General features: G+C 36.6%; 1 protein-coding gene across 4 annotated transcripts; it reads left to right on the top strand.

The window, feature by feature from the left end:
* Positions 1 to 8,564: 8,564 nt before the first annotated feature.
* Positions 8,565 to 22,588, top strand: LOC116247284 (uncharacterized). Of its 4 annotated transcripts, none has more exons than XM_031619361.2 (7): positions 8,565 to 8,763; positions 9,084 to 10,702; positions 10,852 to 11,100; positions 12,181 to 12,261; positions 17,850 to 18,560; positions 18,861 to 18,974; positions 22,398 to 22,588. In XM_031619361.2, exons 2-7 carry the CDS (start codon positions 9,380 to 9,382, stop codon positions 22,452 to 22,454), a joined length of 2,535 nt encoding a protein of 844 aa, XP_031475221.1. In that variant the 5' UTR covers positions 8,565 to 8,763; positions 9,084 to 9,379; the 3' UTR covers positions 22,455 to 22,588. The 4 variants fall into 4 exon arrangements, with proteins under 4 accessions (XP_031475221.1, XP_031475223.1, XP_031475224.1 ...); XM_031619363.2 differs by having other exon boundaries at positions 8,565 to 8,906; XM_031619364.2 differs by lacking the exon at positions 18,861 to 18,974.
* The last annotated feature ends 1,921 nt before the right edge of the window (positions 22,589 to 24,509 follow it).

Below are 24,509 nucleotides of genomic sequence, written 5' to 3'. Positions count from 1 at the left end.
GTGCCATCCGGCATTGACACCAACCTTACCGAATTTATATCAAGTCTAAATTTGATTATCAACATATGCGAGTTTTCTTAAATGAATATGGTTACATGAATTCAAACTAAAAATTGATCTACCAAATTATATCTGCGTACTATAAACATCTTTTATGCGACTTTCATTATTAAAATATGATTACATGAATTCCCCTATAGTGACGAATCCTTGAATAGTCGCAATGAGTTAATGGCTATTATTTATTCAACACCAGAGTATGTTTATTCATGATTTAGACTTCGTCGGTAAAGCCCTTTAACTAGAGATGTCAATATATCCAATTTGATTCGGATATCCGACCGAACCGATCCGAAAAAATTGGCGATTCAGAAATCGGATCGGATTTGGATTTAATAAATGTCATTCAATCAGATTTAGATATACATAAATATTCGGTTCAAAATTTGGATTCAAATATAAATACAAAAATCGGATTCAGATCAAATTCAAATTGTAAAATCGAATTTCAAATTTGGATTCAGATGACTTTTCTTTATTCAAATTTGAATCTAAATTGGAATCTGTGAATACCCAAAAAAATAGATATAATTAAAGATATATCCTATCCAAATCCAAATTCGATTTGTTAACATGCGTACCTTCAGCGTCACTATCAATGACATTAGCGACAATTACTACGCAAAGTCAGAAGCCTTTACCAACACCAATTTCTCGTCAATGAGTGTCGAGGGAATAACGCTAGTTAGTATTTGCTGATGCAAAAAAAAGGAACCGTCAATGTCAGTTTTTTTTAAATAAACACAATACAATGGCTCACATATAAATAACACACTGAAATGGCACACAATATATTTGTTGAATATATATATATATATATATAGCAAATCGGTCACAAAACCAAATATTTGTATTCGTCACTGTCATGTATACAATGATATAATGGCCTTTAAAAAAACAATTCATAATGTAAGGTCATTGTCAAAGTGGCATTCATACACAGACGAAAACATTATCTGGTTGTAGTAATATCGGATTCAATTAATGATCAGTTATTCATTCCCAGGCTGCTTCTTCCTCCAGAGGAAATCCATCATCCGCAAGGCACACAGTTTTAACTTAGCTTAACAAATAATATATCAACAATGGGAAACTGAGCAGTGTTCAAAAACTGTTAATTAGCTATATTACTCTACTAATTTTCAAATTATATTAAGTTATATTAAGGGTGAGAAGGAGAAGCAGAGTTGAAGCTTCCACTCAATCCATCATCCTCCCAGAGCATACGGTCTACTTTTTCAGCAAGGTATTGCATGTGCGTTGGTGGGCCCTTCTTTGAAGTACAAAGAGTTGATGCTTAGAGATTCGAAACAGAAACAGAAACTGACTGCTTATTAGCCCCCGCCCTACCCATTGTGCCGACCCTTTCGGGAACAATTTCAAATTATATTGCAATTCCAATTGCAAAAGCAAAGTTGAAGCAATACCTACATGCAGAGGCGGAGGGAGGGGGGGTCCGCCCGAGCCATGGCCAGGGTGAGCGCAGGAAATTTTTTTTTTTACATTGAAAAAATCAAATTTGTTTAGTTTGGCCCGACCGATCGCTCCTCGTCGCTCCTCTTGGCTCAACCCGCGAATCGTCTTGGCCTGACCCATAAAAAATCATGACTCCACCCCTGCCTACATGATTGCATATATTCCAAGACTAAATTCTCGTTGGATCTCAATATAATGGATTTTAAATTCATGCTAAATGTTGAAAACCATAAGGTTGAATTGGGGTTCTATGGATCTGAAATCTGAAGCCCGCAGTGAAACAAACACACCCGGAAGATTAAATGATCAAATTCCTTTAGCTCATACAGCTTCAAGAAAGAAGCCTTCACATCTGACCGCTGCTACATGAATATACGATATTGAAAATTATTTCATAAAATTGCCTTGGTCTGACCTCTGGAGCAAGTGTGCATCAAGTTGAAGAACAAAGAGACGGACCTCTTTCAAGAGAGTGGCTTCTGATACTGAGGAGTAAAGGATCTATTCAACATCCATTGGAGATATTGCCTTATCTCGTGATCAGGATACCTGACCCCATGGGCTTGTGTGGAGTCCACAATGGCCAAATAAAGTTGATGCCCACTTTGTCTTTCACTCCATTCTTTACCAGCCACTAGTTTCACATATTTGTACAGCTGGTTTCACAAGTTCATCTTTACTTCCCATTTTTTTTCTTCATATTGATTCATTTCTTTTTTCTCTCTTTTTTTTTTAATGAACCCCACCATAAGAAGAAAGAAAGAAAGGATGTAGCCCCCCTCCGTCCTCCTAAACCCCGGGTTTAGAGTTTGCTTTCGAACCAATATGGTCTAAAAGAGTAGTTCTTTGGATGAAGTGGCGACGACAAGTGTAACACTAAAAAATTTAGTTTCGTATTGAAGACTGTAAGGGATCTACAAGGACTTATAAATGAGGTTACTGAATAGACGGAAGTACTGGCTCTTAACCTTTTTTAGGTTGGAGCTGAAACTATTAGGGGGCAGGTTGGGATCCGTCGAAACAGGGCCTAAGCCTAGAAATGGGTTGGGTTGTTACAGTGGTATCAGAGCCGATTCAACACTTGGACCTAGAATCCCACACGCATGGACGCATGTAGGGCTGGGCCCCGGGCCGGGCTGCTGGCGGGGGCTCGAGACCCGGGCTGACCCGATCCGACCCATTAAGGAATAAAAAATATTTTTTAATTTTTTATTTTAATAATATATATTTATTACTAACAAATATATAATATATTAAAAAAATATTTTATTATAACCGGGCAGTGTCAGGCCCGGGCCCGATGGCCGGCCCGGCCCGATGCCCACCTCTAGTCGCATGTACTTTAAGAGGAGTGGATTGTAACACCCAAAAATTTAATTTTATATTGAAGATTATGATGGGTCTTGAAGGGTTATAAAAAGGGTTACTGAATAGATGGTTATCATAGTTCTTAGTTTTTTTTGTGTTAGAGCCGAAACCGTTAAGGAATGGGTTGAGATCCGTCGAACCAAGGCTTGAACTTAAAAGTAGGTCAGGTTGTTACAACAAAAGTCTGACACAGTGACCCATTTTATGTGTGTTGCCTTCCCTATGCAATTGCCTGGGTTCAGAGCTTGCATCGTGACTAGTATGGTCTAGAAAGGTAGTTTCTTGAATAAGGTGATGGCCACGAGAGTAAAATTTGACACGATGTCTCCCTTTATGTGCGCCGCATTTCCCCACCCAATTGCGCTACACCTTGAAGCTAGTCACTTCTTCTTTTTTCTTCAATGGTAGAACAAAAAGATTTCTGGATAAGGGACAGTAACAACATAAATTTTAATCTTTAAAGGGCATCCATATATACATAAATAAATAAATAAAAGTTATAGAGGCTTGAACATGCAAATAAGATTATTTTTGTAGACTAGTAGATGCAATTGCTCATACCAGCCTACATGTGTCTGCTACTGTTTCTCATTATGGAGGAAATTTAGCGTATGGGGCACTTGATCGCCCCGATCTTTATCAAGCGGGACTACTTTGAATTCATAATTAATGTCTTTTGGGTGAGCAGAAGGTTAACAATATCACACTTCAATATGACCCGAAGCGCCTTTTTCCCCTCTCTCCTCCCCCTCCAACCAAAAAAAAAAGAAAAAAGAAAATTATGTCGACACTTAGGTAAGGTACGATATACTATTCAACTTGAGTATCGTGGTCCTGTCTTTTACGGTTCAAGAGAACGGCATCCACTGGAATCAAACAAGCGGTATGCCTTTTACGCATCTACTTACCCAACCAGTTATACTATGTATACCCCTTAAAATCATAGTTAATGTCATCCTTTGCTTCTAATAATCTCAAGTCAGAGGAAGGAGAGGAGACCGTCTGTCTGAAGATCCATAAATCTCAAGATGCAAAGTTTACAAATCCAGAGTTCAATCCTTGCATATTTCAAACAAAGGATTTCAAATCCTTGTCAGAAATAATCAAACGAAATCCTACGATCCAAGATCCTAACATCTCATAAAAGCTTGTCTTTCACTCCATTCTTTACCAGCCACTAGTTTCACATATTTGTACAGCTGGTTTCACAAGTTCATCTTTACTTCCCATTTTTTTTTTTCATATTCATTCATTTCTTTTTTTTTCTTTTTTTTTAATGAACCCCACCATAAGAAGAAAGAAAGAAAGGATGTAGCCCCCTCCGTCCTCCTAAACCCCGGATTTAGAGTTTGCTTTCGAACCAATATGGTCTAAAAGAGTAGTTCTTTGGATGAAGTGGCGACCATAAGTGTAACACCAAAAAATTTAGTTTCGTATTGAAGACTATAAGGGATCTACAAAGACTTATAAATGAGGTTACTGAATAAATGGAAGTCCTGGTTCTTAGCATTTTTTAGGTTGGAGCTGAAACTGCTAGGGGGCAGGTTGGGATCCCGAAACAGGGCCTAAGCCTAGAAATGGGTTGGGTTGTCATAGTGGTATCAAAGCCGATTCAATACTTGGACCCAAGATCCCACACGCATGGATGCATATAGTGCTGGGCTGCCGGCAGGGGCCCGAGACCCGGGCTGACCCGATCCGACCCATTAAAGATTAAAAAATATTTTTTTTATTTTTTTATTTTAATAATATATATTTATTACTAACAAATATATTTTATATTTAAAAAAATATTTTATTATAACCGGGCAGGGTCAGGCCTGGGCCCGATGGGCCGGCCCAGCCAGATGCCTACCTCTAGACGCATGTACTTTAAGAGGAGTGGATTACACTCAAAAATTTAATCTCATATTGAAGATTATGATGGGTCTTGAAGAGTTATATAAAGGGTTATTGAATATATGGTTATCATAGTTTATAGTTTTTTTTGTGTTAGAGCCGAAACTGTTAAGGGGTGGGTTGAGATCATTCAAACCAAGGCTTGAGCCTAAAAGTGGGTCAGGTTGTTACAACAAGAGTCTGACACAGTGACCCCTTTTATGTGCATTGTTTGCCCTATCCAGTTGCCTGGGTTCAGAGCTTGCATCATGACTAGTATGGTCTAGAAAGGTAGTTTCTTGAATAAGGTGATGGCCAGGAGAATAAAAGTTGACACGACGTCTCCCTTTATGTGCGCCCCATTTCCCCACCCAATTGCGCTACACCTTGAAGCTAGTCACTTCTTCCTTTCTCTTCAATGGTAGAACAAAAAGATTTCTGGATAAGGGACAGTAACAACATAAATTTTAATCTTTAAAGGGCATCCATATATACATAAATAAATAAATAAAAGTTATAGAGGCTTGAACATGCAAATAAGATTATTTTTGTAGACTCGTAGACGCAATTGCTCATACCAGCCTACATGTGTCTGCTAATGTTTCTCATTATGGAGGAAATAAATTCATAATTAACGTCTTTTGGGTGAGCAGAAGATTAACAATATCACACTCCAAGACAATGACCCGAAGCGCTTCCTTCTCCTCTCCCCCTCCAAAAAAAAAAGAAAAGAAAAATCATCCTCTGTCTCCAGCTCATGAATTATGTCGAGACTTAGGTAGGATACAATATACTATTCAACTTGAGTATGGTGGTCCTGTCTTTTACCGTTCAGGGGAATGGCACCCACCGGAATCAAACAAGCGGTATGACTTTTAATAATCTCAAGTCAGAGGGAGGATAGGAGACCGTCAAATCCAGAGTTTAATCCTTGCATATTTCAAACAAAGGATTTCAAATCCTTGTCAGACATAATCAAACGAAATCCTACGATCTAAGATCCTAACATCTCATAAAGCTTCAGAGCTAAGATATTAAATAATAAAAACTCCCTCGAGAAATCTTGTCACTATGGTCCTACCCTCAATTATGAAAGGCCACTAGTGATGGTGGAAGCCAAAAAATGGCAAAATTTTGCCAATGCTAGTGACATAATAAATGCTCCCCACTGCCAGTTAAGCTACAGCCCTCAGAGCAACGAAGTGACAGGAAAATTACATGGATTTAAATCTTATTTTTTTATTAATAAAAAGACTTTGCAAAATATCAATCAGGTTAGGTTATACTGAATCAGACCAAGTAATCTTACTAAAATGAAAATTACATTGCTTTAAATGTTAAATTTTTTTAATAAATAAAGCTTTACAAAATATCATTCAGATATGGCTATATTGAATATCCCACCTTCCACCTGCAAAATTAATTTGTCTGCTTGTTTATTTTTACCTCACTGGTAGTAGGTGGAGGATGTGGGGCTTGTGCCCCTCGTGTCTTATATGTGGAAATCTGCCATTATATATATATATATATATATATATATATATATATATATATATATATATATATATAGAGAGAGAGAGAGAGAGAGAGAGCATTTTCAACAAAATTCGCCCACTCACGTTTAACTATAGTTACCTCGATGGGTAAGGGAAAAAAGATAACTAAATATTAACTAGGCAGACAAGTAAAAAAAATTCAATTGCTTGAGGTCAATGTTTTTGTATTATGCAATACTTGAGCAAGCTTTTAGTAAAATTTTCAAGCCATGGTTTATTGCACCATGGCTGACTTTGTTGTCCAAAAGTGAATATTAATAAATACAAAAGTTTAACTTATGCAAGCAAATTGACGTAATAGTTGCATAAATGTGAAGACCATAACTTAGCCAAATGGTCATTCTTGGTGGCTCCGTTTACTTATAATTATGTTATAAGAAAGAAAGAAAATTAAGTTATGGCCGGCACAAAGGCCAATCATACTTCAACATCTCTACAAATACATAACAGAAGATCAACGACTGTGATTTAATCATGTTTTTCTTTTCTTTTTTTCTTTTAAGCAGGTCTTTTTGAGAGAGAAAACGGCTTTGATTAATAATGCAGATAATTAATTTCTTAAATGATTAAATTAGTAGTAAATTAATAAATAACAGTCATTAATTTTATTGACTGCTTAAAGAGAGGCAGCTAGATGGTTATATTGCATTTTCACAAGCAAAACATTGAATTTTTTTTTTTGCAAATTTCTCGCTTACATTGTAATATTGTCAACATTGATATCGACATTACATACACATATAAGTTAGGAAGCCCACATGAGGTGTCCTTTACCAAAAAAAAAAACTTTTTATAAATGCAAGAATTTACATTTACATATTTTTCGACAAGAAAATTAAAATTTTTAGCTCTGCCACCACAGCTGGAGAATCGGCCTACTTTAGGGCCAACATATTTTCTTAATTTTATATTAAAAACTAAAATACTTTAAAATGATTAAAAAATTGAAAAAAATATAGATCGCTGTGATTCTTATTGAAGATGATGACATTATTTGAGTACTCAATGACGGAGAGAAATATTATTAGTCTCGAAATGCAGAGTCTAAATTGACAATTTATAAGAATTAACTTTTTCTTTTCTCTTGGAAAGTAGGGCTGTTGCAAAAATTATCCTAAGTAACGTGGATTCAAAAACGGCCTATCAAGATATTTGATTTGAATAGGATATCCAATTTAACCGATCTGAAAAATTTGGATATATAAAAAAATTTAATATCTGATTAGAAAATCAGATCGGATTCAGATTTAATAAATGACATCCAATCATATTCATATTCGAATTCAGATATACATAAATATCTGATTGGATTTAAATATAGATTCAGATCCGATTCATTTTTAAACAAATATCTTGTTTTGAAAATTGGTGAAATCCGGTTTAAAATTCAGATTCAGATTCAAATATAAATATATATATATAAATCAAATTCAGATTATAAAATTAGATTTAAATTCATATATAACTTTTGTTTATTCTAATTGAATGCCCAACATGTAAGTATTCGAAAAACGGATATGATTAAAGATATATTGTTGAGTTGTGCAATATATTTTATAAAAAAAATAAGGTAAACAATGTTTTAGAAATAACTTATAGTCCCATTTGAAAATATTTTTTTATAAAGAAGATCTGCACAAAAAGATTTTCCCCACGTCCAGTAGATCTCACATGCTTTGCCTGTACTTTTTTAAGATTTACGAGGGCAAACCGCATTCGGCCTACAATTCAAGGTTATACTAAACCTTGTTTTGAAGATTAGGTAAACTTAAAATATATTATTTAATTTTACCAAAAGATAAATCCAAACATTTTATTTTGGCTGCCCTTCAGTTTCAGTTAAAAAAAGAGAAGCCGTAAAAAACAGAGTCGGTTAATAATGTCGACACCATGTGAACTATAGACATGTCACGTTACTTTTACTGTCACTTTTCTGGGTTCTTTTTCTTTATAATGTATATATATATATATATATATTTATTTATTTATATTTGCGATCACCATTGGCGGTATTGGCAATTTTTATATGAGGTTCGAATTTCCTTTTTATGCATTGAAAACAATATAAAATAATTTTAATTCATTTTTTGAAAAAGGAAAATAAACTCGTGTCTGGTCTTGTCGTTTGGAAAGAAGGGAGTGGGACCGAGCAGCCATGAACACACATACATGATTCGACACGTACAGGCGCAGCCATGCACACACCATGACTCCTTTGCAGTTTTACCAGACGGAATTCGCGAATGTGGGTGTGGGGAACGGTGGTTTTAAAAGCACGTAATTGGGGTCTCTCTCTCTCTTTCTATCTCTCTGTGTGTGTTGAGTCTGAAGGCGAGAGACAAGAGGAAGAAGGCGGACGACTCTCCTTTCCTCTCTAGGCCACGTCGGGTTGTTTTGGCATCTCTTGGCCATCTTCCTAATCTTGGTCTGGATTTTTCTCTTTAAACTTCCTTCCCTGAGTGTTGTTCTCCGATGTCCTTTCCGTTCCTTTTGTTTGTCTATTTTGCTATCATCTCGTTGTTGGAAAACCCAGCAAATGTCGACCCGAGTCGCTCTTTTTCTCAATCGGTAATGATGACGAACTGATGGCGTGCCGTGAACTTGTTGAGTTTTTGGTTTTGTTTTCTGCTTGAAATTTCTATCTGGGTCTGATCGTTTTTGGTTACCATTGTGCGAGGCTATCTCGTGGGTTTATCCGTTTCCCTGAAGTTGTTTTTGGTTATCTTTGTTTGGTATGATATTCAGGCCGTCGGGGGAAGGATAGGTTGGTTTATCAATGGATCAGAAGCTCGTTGCCGCTGGTCGCAGTTGGATGTGTTTATCGGGGTTACTGGTTGATTTTGGCAGGATGATTGTGGTTGGGAGGAGGAAAATCTCCGTAGATGGTAATGGAATGGGGATTATGAGGTGAAAAGTGGATCATTATTCGGTATTTCGTTTTTTTCTTGATTCACTTTGAGGCGGGCGTGGTTAAACTGTAGTGTAACAATCGAAATTTAATTTTTTCTTAATGGAATTTATTGGTTTTGGATGGAAACAAAATGGCTAGACTATTTATGAAGTCTAGAGTGACAAGAAGGTGTGGTAGTTTCGGTCCTGCAATGGGACTAACTCGGGTTTCATCCGATGAAATCGATGATGAAATCGCGATATCGCTACCAAATGGTTTCAGTATGGATGATTGCGATTCGCAAGCGTCGTATGGAAAGAATGAGGCAAATGGGGCTGGCGGAGACGCTTCGTTCTACAGATGGGGCTTCTCTGGGTCATCTATTGGTGAGTTCCGGAGAGACTCAGGGGGCGAGCTGTCGGTGGACAACGGCAGGCCCTTTTCCGTGCTCAATATAGTTGAGAGCAGGCTGGGAAATGGATCAAAAAACAAACACAGATTGCCTGCAGAGGATACAGGGAGATGCATGCATTCCCCTGCTTCAAGAATTGTAGGTTTTGAATCCAACAGCGCAGGCTCATCGGCTGCTCATTTTGAGAGCAGTGATTCCATTCGATTGGATTCATCTTCATTTGGCAAATCTGATAACTCGAGTGACATGGTTGTGTCGCAAGCTAAGAAACGCATGTTGTCACCTCTGAATAGTATGCTTCGTTCAGATAGGTTCAATGGTGAGCCTCTGGATATTGATTTACCAGGTTCACATGAAACATTCAACAAAAGTTCTTCCGTTAGATGTAGTGATGATTACTGCATGCATAGTCTGCAGGAGAAGAAGAAAGCAAATGTGGGTAACAGAAGCTATCTAAATTTCTCCTCCTTGCCTATATCTGGATGCAACTTATGGCCGGATAACAGCAAAATGGGTCCTCTTATTTTTACAGATGGGCCGTTGCTAGAGAATAAAGTTCCTGCTGCTCATACTATTGCGCATGTAGTGCCTGGAAGCCGTTCCTATAAAGATGTAGGAGGAGGGGTTCAGTTAGGAACTATAAGTGTATCACCCAGGAAGCTCTCACCACCTCTATCTCTGTCTCCTCTTGGCCCTAGATGGTGTGAAAACATGAAACTTGGTTGTCCCGTTGGTAGTGATTCTTCTGTAGGGTCACTGCGTGACTCGTTCCAGTCTAAAAGCTATGATGGAAAGCTTGATGGGAGGGTAGATGACAATGCTGAGGATGGGTTTGCAATTGCAAGCAGGTCTCTTGAAGAGCTTGGTCTTTTACAGAAAGATTCAACTCTATATACTCCAGACACTGGTTCTATTGACGCCCAAATTTGGAGATCTGATTCTTTGCCCCAGACAAACAAATTTGTACGAAGCCTGAGTAGGCTTTCTGTTCGAAGGTCCTTAGTTGGTTCGTTTGAAGAGTCGCTTTTATCAGGCAGATTATCATCCAGCAAGCTCAGCCAGGTCTGTTCATGTAACATGCACCTCAGGGGAGATGTCACCATCATTTAAAGTTTGATTGCTTTATAAAAACTTTCTGCCCATCTTTCTCATTTTTTTGGCTCTTCCTGAATCCGACAGTCTTTTCAGTTTTAACACTAAGTTCTTTGCAGAAAATAGATGGCTTTTTAGCTGTTCTCAGTGTCGCCGGGGGAAGCTTCTCTCCTCTTGTGCAGAAACTCCCATTTTCTGTGACCAGTATTGATGTGGACAACTGCTTATTGTATTACGCATCTATCAGTCTTGGGGGAAATTCACTCAGGAACGTCTGTAAAGGTCCAAAGATGAAGAGAAGCCTGAGCAATGTCGGCTTTTGGTCCAGAAGTCGTCTACGGATTCCAGCTAAAGGGAAAATACAACTGGTACTGGGTTTCTTAGCCCTCAAAGCACATTGCCGATCAAATAAATGGTGCTAGCTGCTGGTTCTGATGCATGTGTGGTCTTTTTCAGCAATTACATTTCACAGTTAAATAAAATGTTCAAGCAGGCTCTTATTCGTTTCTTATTACTGTTAGGGGCTTTCATGGGATGAATTTTAAATTCTTTTGTGATAGTTACTATCCTAGCAGCACATCCTCTCGTTTAACCTTTCCAGGTTCTGACTTCCTATTGATCTACTAACGAATATTAAATGCCCACATCTTTATTTCTAAAATACCATTAAAGTATGCTTATGGTACACATGGAATATATGCATTGTCAGCTATTCTTGACATTCTACCGTGCTACCTTAATGCAACAGCATGGAGACAAATTTCACGGTTAAAATTGGCTTGTCGATTAAAGCTTGTTGGGCTTGACATAATTTAGTCAATAGTTGGAGGCTCTGACATTGATCATTACTATTCAAACCAAAGAAGGTGAGAGTTGCTACATGAAGTTGTTGTCATGGATTTTCTTCTAGGTTGTTGAGATTCTTTTATTCACAATGTTATTTTAGTGTTCGTCATGTTTTTGGTGATTAACAATGTCATATTGGTTCACTTTGTTTACACTGACATCTCTTGGGTTCAACTTGCAAGTGCTGTTACAATTTGATGCAAACTTGATAGAAACATATTTTGTGACTGATATAACCAATTCTCTTTGTCCAATTATAGCTGTCTCGCTTATCTGTCATACACAAGTAAAAATGTAGTTGTTTTCGCTTTAGGAAATTGTCTATGCTGTTGTTCATTAAGCTTTGAATACCGTCTTTATTGTTCTAATGGATGTCCCAATTCAGTTTCACTTTAATAATCAAATCTCCAAATTTACAGCCTTGATTGAGATTATATTGGTTTTTAATATTCTATTTCTTAAACAATTACTTTTTTCTTATATGCTTCCTGTTCATTGTGTAAGAATTAGGCGATTAGAGACTACTCGCCTTTGATTGTCTAATGGTCTGGCAAAAAAGATTTTCATTGTTGTTGATAATGCTCTGGTTTTTGAAATTTCAGGTCCTTAGTAATCCAGAGAAGACACCACTTCATAGTTTTATTTGCAGCTATAATTTGAGTGACATGCCTGCTGGGACAAAGGTATGCTAAAGTTGGGGGTACACATGCATAATCATATGCATTTTTCTTTGTGTATTTTTTTTATATATATGCTTGTAAAAGAATCAAACAAACTGTCCCACAATATGCTGTTTCTCATGCTGCTATTTGTTTCACCTTAAAAGGAAAAGAAGGGATATCAACCCTATAAATAATGATTGTTGCTTTTACAGAACTGTGAACTTTTTTGCAAGATTTATGAGAGGTATATCAGCTTGTACTTGTAGAGATTAATGCAACTGTTTGTAATTGTTTATACTGTTTGCAAAAGTTTTGTCACAAAGAACACCGTTGCCATCATTATTATAATTGCTGTTGTTGGTATTTCTACTTCCATCTATTTTTGTTATTATCGTGGTTGGTGTTGTTATCATTATCTGTTACTATAATTCTTCTTATTTTCTTAATAATGCATATGACATGGACACTTTATAGTTTGTAAGCTTGCAGCTACCCATGTGCACCATTGTGTCACTAAATGCAGGCACCTTTCATGTCCATCTGGTCCGACTAGGTTTTTGACTGCCTGTTCTTTTCTTTTATTATTATATCATTTCCTTTGGGAATATTCTGATTTTACATGCAATTCTTTTCATTACAAGACATTAGATTGTCTTTTTCACCTAATGTTGCCTTATTCCTATGGAAGTAATTTTGTAGTTCAACAAAAGTGGAGAAGAATTTGTTTTTACAGAATCTGCTATAGAGCAATATCAGATATAGGAATTATTACTTAGTTGTAGGTATAGAATTTGGTATAGGGCAATACCAGATGTTGGATATAGATACCTAAACATGATATGATGATAACACTAAGAGAGTGGGCCTTAATCGAATCAACCAAGGCTTTGTTATTCTTTTCAAGCATATTGGCACTAATGTCGACACGTATATGCACACATAAATTTTATGTTTATAAAATTGATTTTCATGATTGGTAATTCTGAAACCAGATAAAAGTTAGAGAGAGTGCATGGGCCCTAATTGAATCAACCAAGCGTTGCTTATTCTGTTTAAACATAATTGTGTTAATGCATGTGTACATATGTGCGTATGTACATTTTATGTTTTTAAAATTGAGTTCATGATTTTTCTATACCTAGCAGGTTATCTTTTGTTCTTTTCTTTTTTATCACTTTCCCACTTTCCAATTTTTTTGATGATGTTTTCCTGCATTTTCCCTTATTTTTCTTGATTCTTTCCATTTTCTTTATCTTTAATCAATCTCATATGGATGATTCCACTCTGATTTATTCTTTTATTTAATGCAAAAACCAGTTTAATAACATTGATCTGGAATATTGGTTCACTTGCCAAGTGGAATCCCTAAAGCTTTTTTTTTTAATAAGAAAAACATTGTGCTCTTGAAACACATGTTCAAAGATCACTGTTTTTGTTAGTCATTCTGTAGTGTTATACCTGAGTATGGTGTTCTTGGAGAATATGTTTCTAGTCACGTGTTCTAAGACATTGTGTTCTTCTTCACAAATGCCCTCTAAAGAGTGTCTATGTGCTTGTGCATGTGGATTCAATTGATAACGGTTGCTAAAACAAGAACTAGTTTTGAGTCGAAGTAGTAAGGTATAAGCTGATTTTTGCTAGTATCTTCTAGGTATCTCAATGCTGAGTATGATGTTAAATCAATACCCGGAGTCTTATTTTCTATTTTCACAATTCTTGGTGAAGGAATATTAATATTTGGCCTTAAAATCCTAAATAAAGAAACTTAATTTAGATTCATTGTCTTCCACTGTCAAGTTTTTCACTGCAGTGGCAATAGTATACAATTTGTAACACCTCGTGTGTAAGGATGATTCAAGAATAACCTTGTATTGAAGGTTTGAGAAATCTTGAAGGGTATATATACATGTGTCCAGTATCCTGGTTCTTAAAAGTTAAACCTTTGTGGATGCTAACCTTGTCGCAAACATTAGTGATGTTTTTAAAATAATGTGATAAAAATGCCAAAAAGCAAGTAAAATAAAAAAAAAAACTGAAATTTATCATGATAGTAAAAATGATGTCAAAATGAAAGTACCAGAAACCTTTTATATATTTTTTTGAAAAACCATTTTTAATAATATTTTTTATTTATTTTTCTATTTAAATATTTTAATACCATTTTGAATTTTTATAATCTTTTTTGTAAGAAAATTAGTAAGAAACTTATAATTTCATATTTTTGTCTATTATTTTACATATCTTTTAGTTTTTCGAATTCCTGAGAAAAGCATGACTTCCCATTAATAATTTAATACCCATAGAAAACCTCATCACTAAAACCTCGATAATGATATTAGTGACACTGGTGCAAATGGCAGCCAGTTATGGGTTCGCTAAAACCCACCATACCGAGTAGTCAAGTCAAATTTGGGCTCAGTCATTTCAGTAATCAGACATGAGCTCCGAGGTCCTACAGGATGTGCTCTGTGTGTTCTTTAAGTAGGGTGGTCATGTATTAGCAGGACTTTAGTCTTATGTTGAAAATCTTTAAGAATTTACATACCTGTTTGTCATACTATTTTGTGCTAGTTCATGGCTTTTAGGTGCTAACAAAAGTTCCTTTTTAGGCGCAAACTGAAGTGAGCTATAAGACGGGTTAGGATCTGGCATACAGGGCATTGGCGTTAGGTCTAGGCTAGATCACTACAATTAGTCTACCACCTGAATTTGAAGCTGGCCTGTGTTACATGACTCTGGTGGACATGGATATGACACAGTTTTAGAAGAAAAGTTGGGTTGAGAAGCACAAAAGTTGGAAAATATACATTGCAAAGTGAAAAATGAGTTATCATCAGACCAAACTAATAAATCCTTGAATTTATGACTCATTAACAGCATTAACTTCGAGCCAGAGTCGTGTCTAATGTGCATATACGTGGTTGATTATATTCATCATAGCTGACAGCTGAATTTGGTGAGCTCAAGCAGCACAAACATGCAGTGTGGGCAGTGACCTAATTAAAGAACCTTAGGGTGGGTCTTTCATAGAAGAAGGATTGCTTAGTTGATCAATACAATGACACATTTTCAGTTCATATATGTTAAAATTACTTATCCGCATTGCAAATCTGTCCCTGCTTTCTTTGTGTTGCCCAATTTCTCAGTTACCCTTCCAAAGGGGTCATTGAAGTTAACAGCCATCCCTCTGTCCTAACATGCATGTGACAAGCAGTTAAAATGATTGTTATCTTTAAGAGGGGAAGGAGGAAGACCCTCTCATTCACATAAGTTACAATCATAAATTTCATAACTCTCTGACCATTGTCAATGAATAATCATGTTAACCTAATAAAATCCTGAAGAAGACTTCATTTGCAGCAATGTCCGGAAAGGTCTAGATCCTTCTGCAGACCCCATGGGGCAGGAACATTGACACCCTGTTTCTTCCTCCTTTTTCAGGTCTTGGTTCCTTTCCAAGATGCCTCTATAGGATCTGGTATGCATGACTTTCAGAGCTTCGTCCTTAATGCAATTTTTATATGTAAGCTGGAGTCTTATATGCAAAAGTTCAAACACTACATTTCCATGAGCCAAAAATTAGTCTGAACAAATTACGCTGCTGGAGGTACTTCTTCTCTAAGTGACAACTCTGTGCATTGTTGAACGATGTGTAAGAAGCAGTCTTCCTGTTGTACATGTAGCCATTCTCATGTCCCTTAGCTGGAATCTCCATGTCAGCAGATGCTACTTTTGAAGCAATGAAACCTCAAGGTATCTCTAAGTCTAACAACCATCTCAGGAATCAGGAATCAACTTTTTATCAGTATGACAAACTAGACAAGTTCTAAGGTCTTACGTGGCTCTTAAGGCAAGCCTTGAGGTATAAATGTCAACCCAAAAGTGATGTTAAGCCTTTGACTGTGATGGCTAACCATTTGGTCCTTTTGTGTTTCCTTTACATCACAAAACTCTAAATCTGTGTTCGTACATGGCCTTCTGAAGCCATCTTTAGGTTGTGATTCTGTAGCTCTGCATAGAAGGTGCAATCTATCATCAGCCAAAAAGTTAAATTGTTCTTCTTATACTTGATTCCAATGTTGTAAAAAGCATATCGTAAACTGTATTGGTCTGGCCAATAGATACGATGTATTGTAAAGTATCGTAATGTTTCGTATGTGTATCAGAAATTTATTTTTTTAATTCAAAAAAATAAAAAAAGGGAAAAATCAGATAAATCAAGAAAAACAAAAATTATGTCTTTTTAATGAAAAAACACGTTATACATAATGTCAGGCTTATTATAGGTATGAAGTTACTTCACAAACATTAATAAGTGGTCATAATATCATATAGTAACACATGGACTATGACATCAAGAAATAGAATTTATAAGATGATCTACGTAATAACACATAAGTAAGTCATAAGATCCATAACACATCAAAAACTAAGTTGTACGTACACGGACAAAATTGTTCAATGTTAATGAAAATAACAAATGAGAACAGCTTCATTCATAATCTTTATCATCTCATTCTCATTTTCATCTTTTGTTTAAAAATAAACCCTCTCTATCTAAACATGAATCAATCATCCATGCATAAATCTGCCCTCAAATTGATGATTTCATGGTGAAACTGATTATTTCTTTTGAAAATTTTCACAATCTTCCCCTCCTTCAACCATTAGATATGTTCAAAAATGAAGAGAGAGGGAAGTTTTAAAAATTAGTTTGAAAAAGGGTGGTTTTAACCCCATATTTTTCAAAATAGACATCTATTGTGCGATACGGGGTGTATAGCCATGTATCGTACGATACAGGTTGTGTATTGCATGATATATGCAATACACATACAATGCACTGCCTGTTTGCAATACAAACAGTGTATTTAATTGTAAATTTAAAAAGCGACGGTACGTATCGTACGATACGTACAACACTGCTTGATTCACTGCAATCAGGCTCCTTCCGCACTTTTTTCATTCTCATGGTGGCATGAAATGGTAGATGGAGCTCCAACCACTTGGTGGTTATGGTTGTTGAAGACAGAGCTCCAAGTGGGGTCCTTCTTGAACATAATACCTTCTTTCAACTTTTGTATGTACTGTGTTGAAACATGCACAACTTCTTAAGAGTAAAATGATCACTTTGATCACGTAATGCATCCAGTTCTGCAGCTAAATGCTTGGTGCAAGAACAACACCTTTTTGTGAATTACGTACAATTGTCAGTTGATAAGATGTGATATTTCAAATTTAAGTGTGCAAGTAAATAGATCTACAGGTGGATGTCTTGTCTAAATTATTCTCTTTTCTTAAAAGAAAAAAGGAAACTAATCTTTTTGATGCCTTCAGCAGCTTAAATGTGGTTTCGGTGCCTTTTAAGTTCTGTAAATATTTGCTTTGACAGTTAATGGACAAGCATTCTATGTTCTCCTGTCATTATTTTGTTGCACGTCTGGTATATTTCGTTTTCTTTTATTCTGCAGCAAAACTTACTGGTAAATGCAGATGAAATCGATGTGCAACAAAAATTTTATTTCCATCTGCTTCTTCATATCATCTTCTTTTTGATAACTTTTAAAAATGTATATGCCACTCATGGATGGATAAATTTTCTGTTACAGACCTTTATGCGTCAAAAGATCACTCTAGCCTCATCCTCTGGTTTGGCAAGAGACCAAAATCTTGCACAGAAAAACATGACCGTCACTGGTCCAGTCCCAGGAATAAAGCACACTGTACAGCTTCGCGAGGAACCTGCTGTCCCTAATGGCCACTCTATGTGTACAATGGGGTCTGAGAACCAAAATTGTAAAAATATAGAGAGCGAAGGACCTGATTGTACTGGTTGCATCTGTTCCGTTCCACAGCAACTTAATATGTTTAGCACTTTGGAAAGAAACAGGGTAAATTCTACAAATATTTTACCTGGGATATGTCCCAACAATCCAAAAATGGCCGACCTTGATACAGAATTGGGAAATGTAAATCAGCTGGTGAACAGTCAGAGAACTGAGGATATCATTCATTTTAAGAGTGACAATGAGGATTTTTGTCAACTGGATAAGAGTGATATACATGACAATGAACATGTAAATAATTCCACTAAAGCAAATGAAGGTTCCACCAGTGCTGGTGTACTTAGATATGCTTTACATCTCCGTTTTCTCTGTCTTTCAAAGAAACCATTGAGATCCATACAGAGGTGTAAGTCAGATCCATTATCTGTATCAGATATGAATGGTTTGGACAGTGAGGGAGAAAGGCACTTTTACCTTTACAATGATTTAAGGGTTGTGTTTCCTCAACGACATTCAGATTCTGATGAGGGAAAGGTATTAAATTTAGCTTTTTTGCTAGCATTGACAGTGGTTAAATGTTATCCTAGTTGTAAATATATCATGCTTTTGGTCTCTGGACCAATAGACATTTTGGTGCACACTAAGTGAAGCAAACATGTGATGCTAATTCATAAAGTGCTTGGTCCTTTAATAGCACAGGACAAACATCTGAGAGTAAGCATGTAGTGATAATGTCAAAACTGCTAGACTAGTTTAATAGAACAAGGCAAACTTCTGGGCAAGTATCAAATATTAGGCTAAACTGATGAATGATTGCTGGATGCTATGTCACAGAGATTCTCCACATGGACTCCTACATGGTGTGACCCCTTATATAGAAGTGAGGTCGGAAATTCCTCAAAATTGCCAAATGCTGGAATCGAAAGCCACATCAATGTGTTATATGTGGTATAACTATACTGTTCCACCATAATAAATGGGCTTTATGCTAGTATTATCTTTTGCTGTACTTTCAAGACACTCTTACTGAATCAATAACTAACTTAAGATGTTAGATTTTCTTGCAAAAATTGCCAGGTCCTATACCCTGTCTGACTTCTGGCTGCTGTCTGTCTCCTATTTGCACATAGTTCTTAGCCAGTGACTTTGAACTGCTTGATTCTTTCTCAAAAATCTTGTGTTTCAATTGCTCCTTCCTCAGTTTTTTCGTGGATAAGGTTGCTGTTCATGTCACTGTCAAACGTGAAGCTTGTATATGAGCACTTCGTGAAGAAATGTTTTTCTTTATTGCTACCTTTTGATGAAGTTTTTTTAGTTGAAATCTGAATTGGATGGAAGGAAGGTTCATTGTGGTGATTTAGAAAGGGACAAACGTTCCTAGTTCACAACCTTGGGCTGATTGAATCTGCATTGATGAGTAGTGATCTTGGCAACAAGAGGTAGATGGACCTATACTCCAATAACATGATGTCAGTCACTTCTTTTTTCTATCCCTTAAATTATTAAAGAATACAGTGCATATTCAAGTATATGTGGCAACAGTATAATTCAAAGATTATAAAAGCTTAACAAAAATGAAACTGTAAAAAAAAAGGTATAGGTATACATATTGGATTATGAATAAATACTTCTTATCCATTAACTGATATGGTACACGGACGTGCCATTTTGGATGCTGTGCCCACATCAATGCAACACAGGTACGGCCTGCCGATTGGATGCTGCTTGGGTGCAGCAAGGAGGAAGGAGGAGAAAGGTGGAGGAAATAGGAAGGAGGAGAATGAAAGGTGGAAGATTTACTTGGCTGGGTGCGGTTGAGATTAATGATGGTTAAGGTTTTTGTAAATTTTTGTTTGTTTTTAAACCTCTCTTTTATTATCATTTGCAAAAATAATTTTACATAGCTTTTATTTTAACTCTTTACCTTCATACCTTTAAAATTCTCCTTTATTACAATAAGGGGCTTCCTCTTTTATTTCAATTTTTTCACCCACACAAATGTTGCTGCACCGGTGCACCCACACCCTGCACCTGTGTGAGGCAGATTGACTGATATTCTTATGATTGAACCAAGATAGCTTACCGTCTGTTCATCAGAGATTGTTCTCCAATACAAAATGGGTGCATCTGAACCACTTGCCAAGCACAATTTGATCTTAACTTTGAAAATATAGTTGGCATATTTACTTTCTCAGCTCATTCATCTCTTGTCTCATGGCATGTGCTCAATGCCTGGTTTGGATAAAAATGTAGTTAGTTTTGTCTGTGCTCCTGTACGAGTCCAACTAAGTCCACTGAATGTATTTAATTTCATTCATAAAATATTTTAGCCAATCATACTTGTGTATTCAGGTCACTTGTAATTTAGCTGAGTGTCTTTTCTGTGGATAAAAACTTTTTTTTGCGTTTCTATCTAGCTTTTAGACTTGCAAATCTGATGAATTGGTGTGTTATTTGCTCCAGGTCTGTTTAACTGTTGACTGTACTCCACTAGCTCTCCCCCCCCTCCAATACACCCCCCCCCCCCCCCACACTCCCATCTTCCTTGCTATAAGATGATTTGTTTAAGCAAGACTTTAAGTAGCTCCAATTGGGATTTTGGTGGCAAACTAAAGTTGATCTACTGATAACCGTTGTGAGCTTATCTAAACTGAAGATCGTTGAATAGTTCACCAAACTTGACAAACATTTGAGAAGCATGGTTGTTCCGTCTTCCTTGCTGAACTGCAGGGAAGATATGTTGTCAGACCCAAAAAGTTGCAAGTTATGTGATTATTGAATGATCTTTGATGCATTCTCATTTGGAGCAAGGTTTTCTAGTCTTTTTCACGTTGAGGGTTATGGAATGTGATGTGCTATAAAACATGCCTCTCTCTCTTTCTCTCTCTCTCTCTCTCTCTCTCTCTCTCTCTCTCTCTCTCTCTCTCTCTCTCTGTGGCAGCAATTTCATTGTAGTTTTAATACATTTTCCATTAGCAGCTCAATGCATCATTGTGACCTTTCAAGTTGACAAATTATGTCAGAGAATCATCCATTTTTGTCCTTTAGAAATCCTAATATTCTTCATGTGATCATATTAATTTCTAGCATGATCACAATATGTATTAAGCTCAAAACTTTGTATATCTTCATATATAATCAATTTCCTTGTAATTGTGACACTTTCACCACGCTATTGGTTTTGGTACTTCCATTATTGTTGAATATATCCATGTGACTTTCCAAGTTGACAAATTATGTGGGAGAAGTAGCTGTTCTTGTACTTTGGAAATCCTATGATAATAATTTCAACCGTGATGCCATGATCGCTCTGTTATTATGCTCAAATTTCATCCAGCTTCATATATAATAATTTTCCTTGTAATTCGACACTTTTTGCCACTCAATTAGTTTTGGTAGTTCCACAGTTGTTGAATATATCAATGTGACTTCCCAAGTTGACAAATTATGTGAGAGAAGTAGCTGTTTTTGTACATTGGAAATCCTAGTATTCTTCATGTGGCCTTTTACATGTGATCATATTAAGTTCAAGCATGATTAGCGTGTGCATCAAGCTCAATTTCCAGCTTCACATATAATAATTTTCCTTGTAATTTTTGACACTTTTGCTGCTCTTAGTTTTTGTAGTTCCATGGTTGTTGAATATATCAATGAGTTCTCCCAAGTTGGCAGATTAGGTCAGAATAACTGTTTTTGTACTCTGGAAATCCTAATATTCTTCGTGTGGCTCTTTGTATGTGATTGCATTAATTTTAAGCATGATTACTCTGCGTATTAGGCTTAAACTTTTATGCAATTGCCATTTCTTTTGTTTGAAACAGTAAAATCCATGTGGATCGTGGGTTTTCTTTCTGTCTTCCCTGGGAACAAATAGTTGGAAACATGAATAGGCTCTTAAATGTAAATAAATCATTTAGAATTATAATGCATGAAAGTAGAGGGACATAGCTAGTGATTCTAGAGTTTTGCTACCTGTGGCTTGCCATTGCTTTACCTTGGCACTTCTTAGGATTGATAAGGAATATCATTGCTGTCCTGGCACTGTGTGCTGGTTTTGATGACTAGTTACCATAGGTTATCGCCTTTCCCTTTTTCTCTTATTGTATGTCTTTGATTTGTAAACCCGTACTTCGGCCTGAAAGTGGTCATTTTTTTATCTCCGAGTTTAGAAGTTTTGTTAGATTCATTGAGGGCATGGCATCTTGAGATAATGTCTGCGGAGGTCCCTTCTTGTTTTGCTTCTTGGAAAGTTAGAATATATCAGTCAGTTTAAATTTTTGCCCCTGGTATCTGGTCAGATAGATAGCTTTATGTATGCTCCTGGTAACTGCGACTTATGTGGCTTGGTTTTTTGTTTTTCGTACCATGCAGTTGCATGTGGAGCATCATTTTCCAGCAGACCCAAAATACTTTGATATTGGCTACTGACCTTTGCGGCGTCCAACTTGGATTCTTTAGTCGTCTTGTACATACAGGATCGTCGCCCACTCATCGCTGTTTTGACCCTCCAATCTGTAAAGAAACTCCATTTTGTCAATAATATAATTAGTTCATTCCTTCAACTTCTTGGTTGGGAAGCTGATTTAAAATGCAGCCTTAATCCATCACCTTTAAATAAAGCGGTGGGTGCATGTTGAAATCCACCATGTTTGTAGATGGCCCACTTTGTATTGACTGATTTGGAGAAAGCTTGATGGATCAAGTTTTAGTTCGGCCCCCAGTTTAGTTGTATATGATCCTCCAATGTTTGTGCCTGTGCACAGCGCCTTTCGTTGCGTCATTCTCATCCCGTAAGATGAACTTGATGAGCTGAACATGAAAATCAGTTCCTTAGCTTGGCCAATATATACTTAATGTGTGTACTTTTATCCTCTATTGTTGAAGCGCTTGCTTTGCAACAAACAGTTCCAAGTCTTATGGTATTTGGCATCTATGCCAGTTTGAGCGTGTCTCAATAGGCATACTAGTAGGTAGCCCATTTTCTTGGCTTATGAAAAAGTGTATCCTTCTTACAGACACCGACTTAGTGAAACAAGTGCAAGCACCACCCACCGTCATAAGTACGAAGTGTTCATTCTTTTAATCCTCTTAAGTTTAAGGTGGGGTTAAAATTGTGCTTCCAGCTGGTCAATAAGATTCAGTTTTCAACATTTTACAGCAAAAAAACTAACATTTTCACCCGATACCTGGAGAGACTTTGGCATTTGAGTTTTCAACATTTTACAGCAAAAAAACTAACATTTTCACCCGATACCTGGAGAGACTTTGGCATTTGTTCAGGTGGGCAGGGGCTCATTCCTGCAAAAGCAGACTTAAGGTCCATTTTTTAAAGCAGTAGCAAGAAAACAGAGACGTGCACTTCCGAGGCCGACATTAATGCCATGGATCATTGAATTCATTAAGGTGAACCCAACTGGGGATCTCGTCAGTTGTTATCATCATTAAAATCTCTCATCTATTTGGGATAACTTAAATGACTCTACTAGTCCCTTCACATTACATATAATCAAGTACTAACTTAGAATCTAAACCCGCCAGTTGAGATGTCACCTGTCGCTTCTACTAGTGAGGTGGCGTCAGTGTCAGCCTTTGCCCACCCTTGGTTATCAGTGTACTGAACGCTGGGTCCACATTATTAGGTGTGTGGAACAGAAGAGCAACCTGACTTCAACGAGACCATATGTTGGTGTGTGGGATAGTGAATAACCTGATCTTCCTTCAAGCAAGTAAATTGGAATTCCATTATAGTTTCATCTGCCAAAAGTTTTTATTTAAAAGAAAAACAAACTCCCCGTAATAAAATTGGCCTTTGTGGTGTTGCCAATCAACCATTTTTCAATAAAAGCTTTCATCCTTCTTTCCATCCCTACTAGGTATCAAAAGAACTTGTTTTGGTACCTTGGGGTGATGTATCTGTTATGCTTAACTTGCATATAGGTGTTCTTTTTTGCATAGGTGTCTTTTTTTGCAATACAAGGATTTGATGCAACTAGAACTCAATGCATTATCTCAATGATTACAGCAATATAAAATTCGAAAAGATTTACAGATAATTTTAACAAATAGACAACAAAAAATTGTTGACGCACAACTGCAAACTCTGAAGTCTGTCCATAATTATCGTGAACTTTATCCTTAACCACTGCACGTGTATCCTTATCGGATTGACTTGATTCACTCGCCTTAACACGCCTCGTCTATCTGAGCGTGCTAGCATGAATGCACAGATTGGATCAAACACTGTCTAACATAGTTTTTTGGTTAGCATGTCTGCAACTTGCTTGTTGGTTCTGATAAATTGAGCACTAGTATTTCCATTGTTCACATGGTCACAGACAAAATGAAAGTCTGCTTCTATATGTTTTGTTCGGGCATAAAAGACTGGATTAGAGGCTAAGTGCCCAGTTGTCAATCCAAAGAAAAGGAGCCTTGTAAAGTGCCCCTAAGTTGTCACACCAAAGAATGGGAGCTTTGTTTACTTGG

Source organism: Nymphaea colorata, chromosome 2 (genome assembly GCF_008831285.2).
Source record: "Nymphaea colorata isolate Beijing-Zhang1983 chromosome 2, ASM883128v2, whole genome shotgun sequence".
NCBI lineage: Eukaryota > Viridiplantae > Streptophyta > Magnoliopsida > Nymphaeales > Nymphaeaceae > Nymphaea > Nymphaea colorata.
The sequence above is the reverse complement of the archived record's forward strand: the minus strand, read 5'-3'. Positions and strand labels throughout refer to the sequence as shown.